The following is a 12,330-nucleotide window of genomic DNA, read 5'->3' as shown; positions in this document are numbered from 1 at the left end:
CCGCAGATGTACTGTGGCAGACAGCCGCTCCTGCACGAACCACTGTAACTGTACATCGGTCGCGAGCAGGAGACTAGGGGGCAAGCGTGCTCGTCAGTGGGGAACCTGATGCAGCGGGCAGGCAGCTCCGATTGCCGCCTAACACCCGCGATCGTTCCCCGATGAGAGAGAAGAACGGTCAGCTGTTGTAAACACAACTGACCGTTCTTCTCCCTGGAATGATCACAGAGCGTCTGGGATCCTTCTATGTAGAAACACAGGTCTCTATGGTCATTTCACAAGCCACGCCCCACCACAGTTAGAATCACTCCCCAAGGTTCACATTTAACCCCTTGATCACCCACAATATTAACCCCTTCCCTGCCAGTGTCATTATTACAGTAAAGCCCCGTACACACGTACCGATTGTCGGCCGTAAATATTCGGCCGAAGACCGATCGGCCGATTGTAGGCTTGTTAGTATGATGCTTCCGACAGCCGACAGCGCATTTTCGGCCGAAAAAAATCTGTCGTGCAGGCATTAAAATTTTTGTTGGCCAACACCAGAACGGCCGATTGTTCGCCAGTCAGTACAGATTTCGTCCGACAGACAGCAGATTTGCAAGACTGGGCATGCTCAGAGAAGAAAAAACACACGGAAAGTTAACCATCACATGACATCACTTCTGCAGTCGGCTGTTGTTGGCCGACAAAATTCGTGTGCAGTCTTTTGCAGTTTTCAACAGACACGACAGCCCTGGACAAAAGACAGCCGATCGTTCGGCCGACGATCAGTACGTGTGTATGGGGCTTAACAGTGCATATTTTTAGTACTGATTACTGTAGTAATGTCACTGGTCCCCCCAAAAGTGTCAAAAATGTCAGTTAGGGGTGCGATCTGTCCGCCGCAATGTCGCAGTCCCACAAAAAATTGCAGATCGCCACCATTACTAGTTAAAAAAACAAAAAAAAAAAAACAACAAAAAAAAAAAAAAACACAATGAAAATGACAAATCTTTCCCGTAGTTAGTAGACGCAAAAACTATTGCGCAAACCAATCAAAATAAGCTTATTGCTTTTTTTTTTTCCAAAAATATGTAGCAGAAAACAAATTGGCCTAAAATATTAAAAAAAAATTGATTTTTAAATTTTTTTGGGGAATGTTATAGAGCAGAATGTGAAAAATATATATTTTTTTTTTCAGAATTGTCGCTCTTTTTTGGTGTATAGTGCAAAATATAAAAATCGCACACGTGATCAAATATCACCAAAAGAAAGCTCTATATTTGTGGGGAAAAAAAAGGACGTAAATTTTGTTTGGGTACAGCATTGCACGACCGCGCAATTGTCAGTTAAAATCACGCAGTGCCAAGTTGAAAAAAGTGGCCTGGTCATTAACCACTTGCCGACTGCCGCAAGCCTATATACTGCGGCAGTCTGCCCCGTGCAGGCAAAGTGACGTACTGGTACGTCACAAGCCTATGAGCCAATAGGGGGCTAGCGCGCGCCACCGGAAGCCCGCTCCCCCGCCCCTGCTCATTCACGGACACCTCTGCGCGAGTGGCCGGCGGACCCAATGTCCGCCGGTCACTCGCGATCGTCAGTTACAGAGGGAGAAAAGCAGGCGGCTAATGTAAACAAAGCCACCTATCATTCTCCCCTGTGTAACAGCAGAGATCAAACAGTCCTGCTATGTAGGACCGTTGATCTCTGCTGTTACATGAACAGCCCCATCCCTGCACAGTTAGAAACACGCCCCTAGGGACACACTTAACCCCTCCTTCTCCAATAAAGTTAACCCCTTCCCTGCCAGTGTCATTTTTACAGTAACAGTGCATATGTATAGCACTGATTACTGTAGTAATGTCACTGGTACCCCTAAAAGTGTCAAAAATGTCAGTCAAGGGTTCGATCTGTCCGCCGCAATGTCGCAGTCCCGCAAAAAAAAAAAAAAAAAAAAAATCGCAGATCGCCGCCATTACTCGTTAAAAAAAAAAAAAAAAAAAAAAGACAAAAATCTTTCCCTTAGTTAGTAAACGCAATAACCTTTGCGCAAACCAAAAATACCCTTATTGCGATTTTATTTTTTACCAAAACGTATGTAGCAGAAAACAATTTGGCCTAAAATGTTAAAAAATTTTGATTTTTACATTTTTTTGGGGAATTTCATATAAAAAAAATGTGAAAAAAATATAATTTTTTCAAAATTTAGGCTCTTTTTTTGTTTATAGCGCATGATCAAAAAAAAAAAAAAAAATCGCACAGGTGATCAAATAACACCAAAATAAAGCTCTGTTTGTGGGGAAAAAAGGACGTCAAATTTGTTTAGGTACATCGTCGCACGACCGCGCAATTGTCCGTTAAAGTCACGCAGTGCCGAATCGCAAAATAGGGCCTGGTCAGGAAGGGGGTAAAATCTTCCGGGGCTTAAGTGGTTAAGGGGGCAAATCCTTCCTGTCTTAAAGTGGTTAAATTCCCTGCGGGCTAAAAGCAAAGCATAAATTAAGGACTTTGTATAAGTATGAGATAATGACAAGTAAAACTAGAATAGTCCCATTTTGCTGTCTAATAATTTGTAATTGAAGAGAATGTTACCTTGGCTACAGCACATCGAACAGCCATGGATCTGTCTGTCAAAAGTGATCGCGTATTCTTATAAATGTCTCTGTGACTAGAAGCTGCAGCTCCTCCGAGGCCATTGAGAACTTTCTGCAAACTCATCAAGATTTCACTGCGACCCTGTGACTTGATAGAATAGAGACCAGTCATTGATCATTTATCAAAGCATAAAAACCTATCAATAAATGCTGTATTACATGCTGTTCATATTCATTCAATAACTAGGAGATTCTCTTTCTGTATTCTGCAAAAAAACTGGATGATCCTACTGCTCTCAATCTCCACCTTCTCTCCATGTCCCCAATTCAGCTAGGGCAACTCTGCACATGCTCAGTTTTCACTGAGTTTTTATGCTGAGCATTTGTTCCCTATCACATCTGAGCAGCCCATGAGAGTATAGAGCAGGCTTATGCAAACTGTGGCCCTCCAGATGTTACAAAACTACAAGTCCCATGAGGCATAGCAAGACTCTGACAGCCACAAGCATGACACCCAGAGGCAGAGGCATGATGGGACTTGTAGTTTTGCTACAGCTGGAGGGCCACAGTTTGCATATCCCTGCTATAGAGAGTCACACATGTGGGCGTACACCCACTGGTAAGGCAGCCTGCTCCCTCCCTATTCCTCCATACCCACTAACCAGCGCCCACTGGCAGAAATCCACCCACACCTGGTTATTGCCAAAAAATTATAAGTCAAATCATAACAATTATTTGATTTCAAATATAGTAGTAGTATACCGCTTTTTGCCACTTTTAACTACAGGTAAGCCTATAATAAGGCTTACCCGTAGGTACAATTAATATCTCCTAAACCGGCATGGTTTAGGAGATATTTGCACTGCATGCGCCGCTCACTCGAGCGGCGCATGCGCTCTGAAGGTCCGGCGGACCTTCAGCTTTCCTTGCCGGGAGCTTGCCGCAAAATGACTCCCGCGCGCATGCGCGGGAGTGACGTCGTCGCGGCTCCGGCAAATCACAGCGCTGGAGCCGCCAAACCCGGAAGAGAAGCCGAGGGATCATGTTAGCTCCCACAGCGGTGTCCGGGGGTCCGTGTCGGGGCTTCGTTCTAAGGTAAGTAATTCATAATGAGCTAGTATGCGATGCATACTAGCTAAAGAACCATGTATAAAAAATGGACTGGATGGCGGCACTCCGAAATAATCACTTTTATTCAAAATAGCAAAAGTCAATAAAAGATGACCATATCACAGCGGTGATGATGACAATAACAGCTAAGCTGTTGTCATCATCCCCGTTGTGGTATGTTCATCTTTTATTGCTATTTTGAATAACTGTGATTATTTCAGAGTGCTGCCATCCAGTCCATTTTTTCTACGTGTTTCTGTTGCAACTACGTGGTGCACCCGAATCATCCTTCTGAGGCTGAACTTTAACAGAGGTTCCTCTGTCCTGTAGCAGCACATTATTTAGCTAAGAGAGTAATCTGATGAACTGAGATAATTTCAGCCTTTTCATCAGAATCATCTAAAATGGCCAGCTCTGTTGATGTTCTGCATGCTGAAAATTGTAGCAGCTAGTAATGTAATTCTGGCTAACTAAGCAGTCCATTTTCACACCTGAAGTCATATACCTTTTACACTGTCTGATGAAGCTGGGAGAGGCACATTATCTTTGCTCCCTATAAAATGATAGTCACTTACCTCGGCACTTTTCAGGGACTTGAGCAGATTATTTACAGTTTCAGGAAAGGAGCTTCCCAACATTCTGCCCATCTTTTCATAAAATGCTCCCACACATGCAACAGCAGCTCTGAAACACGACAGAAAATAACATGTATTTATTATTTTATAGAAAATACAGTCTTAAAATATTTCAAAGCCAATACTGGGTTACAATCTTATGCCTCCAATACCCCACACACATTCACACATGCTAGGGCCAATGTGGATGAAAGGCGACTAACCGATCAGTAAGCTTTGGAACTGTGGGTAAAAAACCCCACATAAACACAGTAAAACTTCCATGCAAACAGTGCCACTGGTGGGGACTCAAGTCCTCAATGTTGCAAAGCTGCTGCGTTATCATCTAAGCTACCATACTGCCCAAGTAACAAAGCAAATACAACTGGCATGCTTTGTTAATGGTTAAATTTAAACTCCAGGAATTCAACCAAATTCCTGTGTAAAATGTGATCGATTGCCAGGGGTCAAGTCAAATAAGGTGCATGCCACCTTTAGCAAAGTTGTATGCGACCCCTGTACCTGCAATCCGGAGGGTGGCCAACTGAGATAGGTTTTGTGAAGGTCGAAAACAGATTTACCACTGTAGAGGACATATTCTCACATATGCATAGTGAAGATGTGGTGGGGGCAGGTTATATATTGTTGCAGTGCTAATTAGGAGATAAGGGGGGGGGGGGTTGGAGATAACCACTTTGAGTTATTTTGTTTAGTGCTACATATGGTGGCTTAACAATGGGAACATACACTATATTGTCAAACGTATTGGGACACCTGCCTTTCCATGCACATGGACTTTAATGGCATCCCAGTCTTAGTTCGTAGGGTTCGATATTGAGTTGGCCCACCCTTTGCCCCTATAACAGCTTCAACTCTTCTGAGAAGGCTTTCCACATGGTTTAGGAATGCATCAATGTGAATGTTTAACTTTTCATCCAGAAGTGCATTTGTGAGGTCAGGCACTGGTGTGGAGGAGAAGACTTGGCTCGCAGTATCCGCTCTATTTCATTCCAAGGGTGTTCTATTGGAGAGCGATCGTGGGTGCCCGGCGGACATTGCGTCCACCAGACCCGCTGATTGGCTCCCCCTCTAGCCAATCGGCGCTTGCCCACATTAACTGCTACACAAATCGACGTAAATGTACGTTGTTTCGCGTAAAAGAGCCGACCTGCTGCAGTGTAACTACGGTGGCTGGTCAGCAAGTGGTTGAAGTGGAACTATACTCTCCAAGTCAAAATTGATTATTTTTAGTCCTCATGCTGCTAGCATTAGTAAATAGATAGGAAAGTACATTTACTTGTTTAAAACTTTTTTTTTTTCATTTCTTCAGTTACGTCCAGGTTTCTAGCCTAGGCAAATGATGTCATGCATCCCAGGTGACTTCAGGAGGGAAGGAGGAGGGTCTTTCCTCAGCTAAGCACACTCATGTATGCATACTTTAGCTAAGGGCAGGAAGTAAATGAATCATGTGCCCTTACTCAAAAAGGCCACGGCCAGAAATGCCAGGGGGTGATTTTCAAAGCGATTTCTCAGCAAAATAAAGCTCAGACATGGATGGATAGGGGAGTTTTCTTTGAATAATAAAAATGAATCAAATAACGTTTTTGGTTTGTGGTGCTTAGATGCAGTGATGTGCTTTAAGCTTTCACAATAAAACCTAGAAGCTGATTGGTTGCTATGCAAGGCTGAACCAATTCCAATTTTAGTAAATATCTCAGAGGAAGTCACAGCCGGCTGCCCACAGTTAACATGCCGTCAACAAAGAGAGGAAAAGAAACCGGGTTTGGGTAAGGACGGCGTTGGATCCCTGAACATGGGAGTGTCTGTTATTAAAAGTCAGGAACTACAGTTATTTTAGCTGCTGGCCTTGAATTTTTTTTTTTTTTTAATAACTGAAGATCCTCTTAAAGAATGACTTCCTGTACATTGTTCTGGAGAGATTTAAAAGCAAATCCCACACTTAAAGTGTAAGTCCACCCCAACACTAAAATCCCTGCATTCACGATCCAACACTAACCTATCTAGCCCTGTAAAGAAGAAATCAGTACACATATCTTTTTTGAAACCGATCCGACCCCATCCCATGCTGAGCTGTCAGCCGTGACATCGCTGTGGAGGCGGGTGCAGAGGACACAACCGAAAACAGAAGCCCCATAGTAAGTCTATGAGTGACGTCACTTCCCATTCATTTCACAGCCGTAGTCGGCCGCGTCCTCTGCAGAGCTTCTGCCACTAGAGACCGAATCGGATCGGCTTCAAAAAAGGTATGTATACGGATTTCTTACAGGGCTAGATAGGTTAGTGTTAGATTGTGGATGTCTTTTTTTTATTCTTTTGGGAGTGGGTACTTTTTTTTTTTTTTTTTTTTACACATACCTGCTGACAGTTCTGCTATTCTCACTTAGGCAAAAATAGTGGAAGCTTGGCCATCCTATGTAACAGGTCCTGAGGGACCAGTCCGAAAGTGCAGTACACCATGCACATGCCCAACCAAAGTAATGTTAACAGTGGAGGTCTAAGCCTGTATCAAGCCAACATTGCCATATATACACATACATTTCTGTGTTTATAGGAATTTTTCTCCTGTATTAGAATGGAATTTACTTGTTCAATCCATTTACGGCAGGTAGGGGGATGTTGAGAAAGCCAGTACGTTGCTATTAATTTCTGGGCAAGGTACAGAAGTCGGTAAGGGCTGTATAAACAGCGGGGGGTATACAATTCCTCATCCAATGCCCCAGGGAGACATATCAATGGATCAAATGGGACTTGTAACCTATAGGTCTGGTTAATAACATAAATCAAAACCTTCCAAAATCTTACTAGGTTTAGAACACTTCCATAGTATGTAGCAGGTCTCCATCGTTAGTGTAATACTTGAGGCAGAACGGGGTGCGGTAAGCATAAAAAGCTGTGACAGTTTCTAGGCAGCGGAAACAGAGACCACTGGTACAGACGCCAAAATCAGAGAGTCCACTTTAAATCTATAACTTGTAACCATAAGCTTTAGGTGTGACCCAAAAAAATTAGCACACAATTGCAGTTGTATCCCACAGGAACTGAACACAATTCTAGTGTAATGTTTCTCCAAAATAAAACAGTGAAATGGAATTGTTTTCTATTAGCTAGAACTCCGTTCTCTGCTGATTTTTAGTTCTCATTTTTGAAAAGTTATGTTAAGTTCCTGGAGCAGACAATATTGCACAGTGTCGATTTCTGGACTCATCACAAGAATGCATATACCAATCAGAACAGACACAAATGAGCAATTTCAAACTGGAGAATCAATGAAAGAGTAATTACTGGGATCACTGAGCCGGTCAGACAGCAGAGAAACGTTTTTAGGATGAGGGCATTGTGCCACTCTAGCAATAAATACTAAAAAGACTAAGGAGGAAAATGTGAAAGTGGGTGCATACCCAAAGATGGACAGCCTCAGAAGCCACACACAAAGCATCCCAGCAGTTGATTGCATGCTTCCCTGCCAACCTACCTGCGGGATCTTGTGGCTGCAGAAGGCTTCTGTGTATTTGCAGGGCAGCTCTGTGCTGATCAATCAGCTTATTGCACAGGCAGGCATTAGCAACACATTTAGCTCATACAGGAGGCCAAGCTCTGCAGTGTCCTGCACTCCCGCTTGCTCCTTGAATGAGGATAAAGCTGCACTTGCTGGGTGTCTGTATTAGTAGGGAAGCTAAAGCCTGGTACCTGCCACATTGCTAGGACTTTCAGGCACCCAGGGTAGCCAGAATTGCTAGAAGGCACCTTGCAGATTTACCCTCATTTCAGGACCCTGCAGGAGGGCAGAACAATGCTCTATTCTACTCTTAGAGTTAGAATCTAGCTATCAGAGAAAACAGGAAGCCCCATCCCTGCAGCAGGCCATGGCTCAGTGGCTGAGAACTACTGTTCTAGGTAAACCATTCTCACTACAGGATTTAGGAGTTGATGGCGTTTAATTGTTATGCTTAGTGACGTATCTAATTAGTATAGTTACAGACGGATAGTTGCAAACACTTTTAATGAACATATGGGGAGAAAAAAAAAAAAACTTGCTCTAGGCTCTGTAACAAGAATTCTACCTCAACCCCTCCTTGAGGCTGCAGCTTCCTGCTCCCGGGTTCTGAGACCTCGGCAGCTACTTAGCAATATATTCTTCAGTTAAAGGGGATCAGCATCAGACAGCACACACAGTTTTACGAGTTCTGCCCATCGGTTTGTGTTGGGGGAACTCCACTTGATCTCCCTTGCACTGGGATCCATATTTGAAACACGTATGCATTTTTTTTTATCATTTGTTGTCTTTATATTGAATGTAGTTTAAAACTTACAGTTTGGTAGGTAGATATGCAGCTGTGTCATCTTTGCTCTTGATCATTTCATTGCACTTGTCCAATGTCTGGAATACACTGTAGGTGTCTCCAATAATATATAACGTAGCTAGATTCTTAGCAAGCAGCTTGCGAGTTGGAGGACCAGGAGAGCTGCTTATAAGTCCTGTAAGCTGTTCCACAAGTTTCTTTTGGTTTTCTTTAACATCTGTCTGTTATAGGAATTTAGAATTAAATATCTAACACAATGAACTATTACATCACATTTCTATTAATCCTGATGCTTTTAGATTCTCCATTGCATAAAACCAAAATTACATGATTAAAAGAAAAGTTGGGGAATTGAAAAAAATCATCCTTTTTATGGATAGTGTAGGACCCACTGACAATGGGGTACTTTGACGTAGTGGTGGGCTTGAGCACGATATGGCCATATGGTGGGACCAAATCCCCATTTTTATTTATGGATTGCCTTTATATTTGATAGTCATTTATTTTGCATGTGTGCGCTATTTTTTGTATATATGTATGTCTCTTGGTGTATAGCTGCACAGGCTTTAGAAATGCATGCTCAGGGTGTGCCCCCCCCAGGGTGTGCCCGGGTGTGCCCCCCCCCCCCCCAGCTCCTTTTTTTCTGTAATGTATTCGGTCTGACCAGACTCTGGGGTTGAGCACCCCACCCTCCCACACCTGTACTCTATCAGTGTCCACTAGCTAGCAGATATAGGAGGAGTCCCTCATAGTGGAGTCGCACATCTCTCCCAGTAAGGAGTAAGTATCTCCAATGGTTTGAGAAGCTGGATTCATCCTTTTTATGGATAGTGTAGGGCCCACTGACAATGGGGTACTTTGACGTAGTGATGGGCTTGAGCACGATATGGCCATATGGTGGGACTAAATCCCCATTTTTATTTATTGATTGTCTTCATATTTGATAGTCATTTCTTTTGCATGTGTGCGCTATTTTTTGTATATATTAAAATATCTAACACAATGAACCATTACATCACATTTCTATTAATTCTGATGCTTTTAGATTCTCCATTGCATAAAAACCAAAATTACATGATTAAAAGAAAAGTTGGGGAATTGAAAAAAACAAAAAAAACAAACCCATCTAAGTGGATGCAGCATCAGTCCGATATTGCATCTGTCCCTGGCTGCCTCTAGAGTCTAGACCTAACTCAGCAATAAAAGACTGCTGATCCCTCAGTTCTTGGTCTTCTGAGCAGAGGACTGGTGACTGACAGTCACTGCTCTCTGTTCTGCCCCACCAGCACTCCTTGGAGCGCCAGGCTGTGAAGGGGGTGGATGCGGCTGGCTCAGTCTTGCAGAGGCTCAACCAGCTGCCAGTCCAGGCATCTAGGTGGATCTCGACATTAAAGTCTGGTTTGATTCAGAGTCTGGACCAGCTGAGTGACTTCAGACGACGGCAGGCTTTAGCTCGTCGGGTAAAAATGGGTCGCATGAGAGAGCAAAACTTAGTGCACTCCTGTGACCCACAGGGAAAGTAGGGCCAAAAGAGTATATTCCTTACTTCTTTAAACTCAGCCAAAATAAAAAGTACATGTATATAATTTTGCAGAGTTTGACCTCGTCCATGGACAAGTCCCTTTCCAGAGAGAGGTCACTCGTGTCAATCCATTAAGAACAGGTTATAAATGATTACCCATATACAGGGCTGCTGTTAGAAATTGCGGGGCCCTGTACAGACTACCTGGCAGGGACCCCCCAAGAAAATATTAAAGATATATTTAGCTAAAATTACAACAAAATCACTATTATCAGACACAAATATAACATAACTCGCATTATTCCTGCTAAATCTAAAAAAAAAAAAAAAAAAAAAAAAAAAGATGTTAAATAAAAAAGATGAGATGAGAAAAATATACAGGCTGGGCAGTTGGAGCTCAGTGATCAGAGAGACAGACAGAGAGAAACAAAGTTACAATTTACAAATAAACTCCTGAGCAGAGATAAGTGCTGGGAGGGGGGCCACACAAAGGGAGGGGGATTAGTGAGGGACAACTGTCTCTTTCTCAACAGATAAAAGCTGATAGCAGGGAGAGGGACAGATCAGATTCAGGTGCTGGAGGAAGATTTCTGTATTTGTTGTCCATCACTAATCCCCCTCTCTGTGTGGGCCCACTACAAGAGGGCTGGTGGTCCCCCCCCCTATCAGCGGCCCTGCTCATATATATACAATAAAACACAAAACAAACCAAACCTCACCAGACACAACTATGATGCCCCAGCACCACAAGTCTGCATGGGTAAAATTAAACATCAGTGGGCCTGTAATCAAATCATAGGGATGATATTTAACACCACTATGTTAAAAAAACAGAACTTGCTTTAAGGAGGATATGTGCACAGCAACAGACAATTAACTGGAGCTAAAACAGTCCTGTTAGGCTTGGTTCACACATATACGTTTTTTATTGCATTTTGCAGATACGCACTACAGTCCATATAACATGGTTTCCTAAAAAGTTTACATCTATGCTATTTTCAGCCTCTGCGATTTTGGAAAGGGTCAGGGACTTTTTCTAAAAGCAAAACAGTGCATTTTTGGCTCAACAGACTTCAAAGGAGAAGCTGCAGAAAAGCTTATAGTGCGTTTTGCTGAGTAACGCGTTTTAATCCACCTAACGGGTCAAAAAAAGAAAAAACAAACAATGCAAAATGGACAAAAAAAATGCGCGAAAAAATGCATGTGCAAAAACGTAAAATGCACCGCATTTTGCACTGCAGAAATGGATCAAAAGTAAACTGCAAAGATGTGGACTGAGCCTTATCCCTTGGGAAAGTAGTGTCACCTAGCGTCACCTTCTGAAGAGATCTTTCATATGGCAATTGATATTCATATCTTTATCCCAATTCACGACTGACTGTCTCTAATAGAGCATAACTCCCATACCTTGCCTTCCACAGTTAGAATTACCACAAAGGACTGGCTGTAATGAGAGTTTCAAAAAGCGTGCACACATGCCATAAAAGAGGTAATAATAATATGGGGCCATACAGGTTCAGTTGGGTATGTTTCTTAAATGTAGATAAATAAGTGGACTAAAAAAGGAACAACCTTCTCCAGAGCCTCTCCATCCTCTGGAACTCCAAACTCCAATCTGTCCACTTATCTCTTACTCTGCCTTTTGGCAATCCCTGAAAACGCAAATCTTCAGGGAAGCCTACCTCGCCTCCACCTAAAAACTGTACTTCAACTTTATCCATCAGTTCATCTCTCAAAATCTTTACCTTTTGTACCACTTGCCTCTTCTTTTAGCTTGTGAACTCCACGAGCAGGGCTCTCCTAATCCTTTTGTGTCAAAGTGTATGGAACAGTTCTATCGCCATTTATTTTGTAAAGTGCTGCACAAACTGTTGGCGCTATATAAATCCTGTATAATAAGTGTCCTGATCACAACCCTAGTTAAATATTTTTATCACAAAATGCAGTGCAGTTGGGAGGGTTAAATGCTTCAGCTAAACATACTTGTGGAAATTATCTTAGCATGCAATTGATAACCCCTGTTCTGTCGAATAATGCATCCCATCGGATAATGCCTCCGCATTCGCAGATCATCGGAGGCATCTGCAAAGCACGGAGGGAGAATCTAATTGCCAGATTATGCCTCGCACTCTCTGCGCATGCACGAGACTTGAGCGATGTCATAGGCGGAGTCACAGGTGGAATAC

General features: G+C 42.8%; 1 protein-coding gene across 2 annotated transcripts in view; it reads right to left on the bottom strand.

The window, feature by feature from the left end:
* Positions 1 to 12,330, bottom strand: part of HEATR5B (HEAT repeat containing 5B) — a 181,648-nt gene that overhangs the window by 153,463 nt on the left and 15,855 nt on the right. The window contains exons 3-5 of one of the 2 annotated variants that reach the window (XM_082250254.1): positions 8,632 to 8,843; positions 4,262 to 4,370; positions 2,575 to 2,724 (exon numbers count right to left, since the gene is read on the bottom strand). In XM_082250254.1, the coding sequence (XP_082106380.1) occupies positions 2,575 to 2,724; positions 4,262 to 4,370; positions 8,632 to 8,843 (471 nt within the window). The remainder of the gene's footprint in view (positions 1 to 2,574; positions 2,725 to 4,261; positions 4,371 to 8,631; positions 8,844 to 12,330) is intronic. The other variant, XM_082250255.1, reaches the window with a different exon arrangement.

This window comes from Pelophylax lessonae (genome assembly GCF_965119305.1).
Source record: "Pelophylax lessonae genome assembly, chromosome: 3".
In the NCBI taxonomy this organism is placed as follows: Eukaryota; Metazoa; Chordata; class Amphibia; order Anura; family Ranidae; genus Pelophylax; species Pelophylax lessonae.
This window is presented reverse-complemented; position numbering and strand designations above follow the sequence as displayed.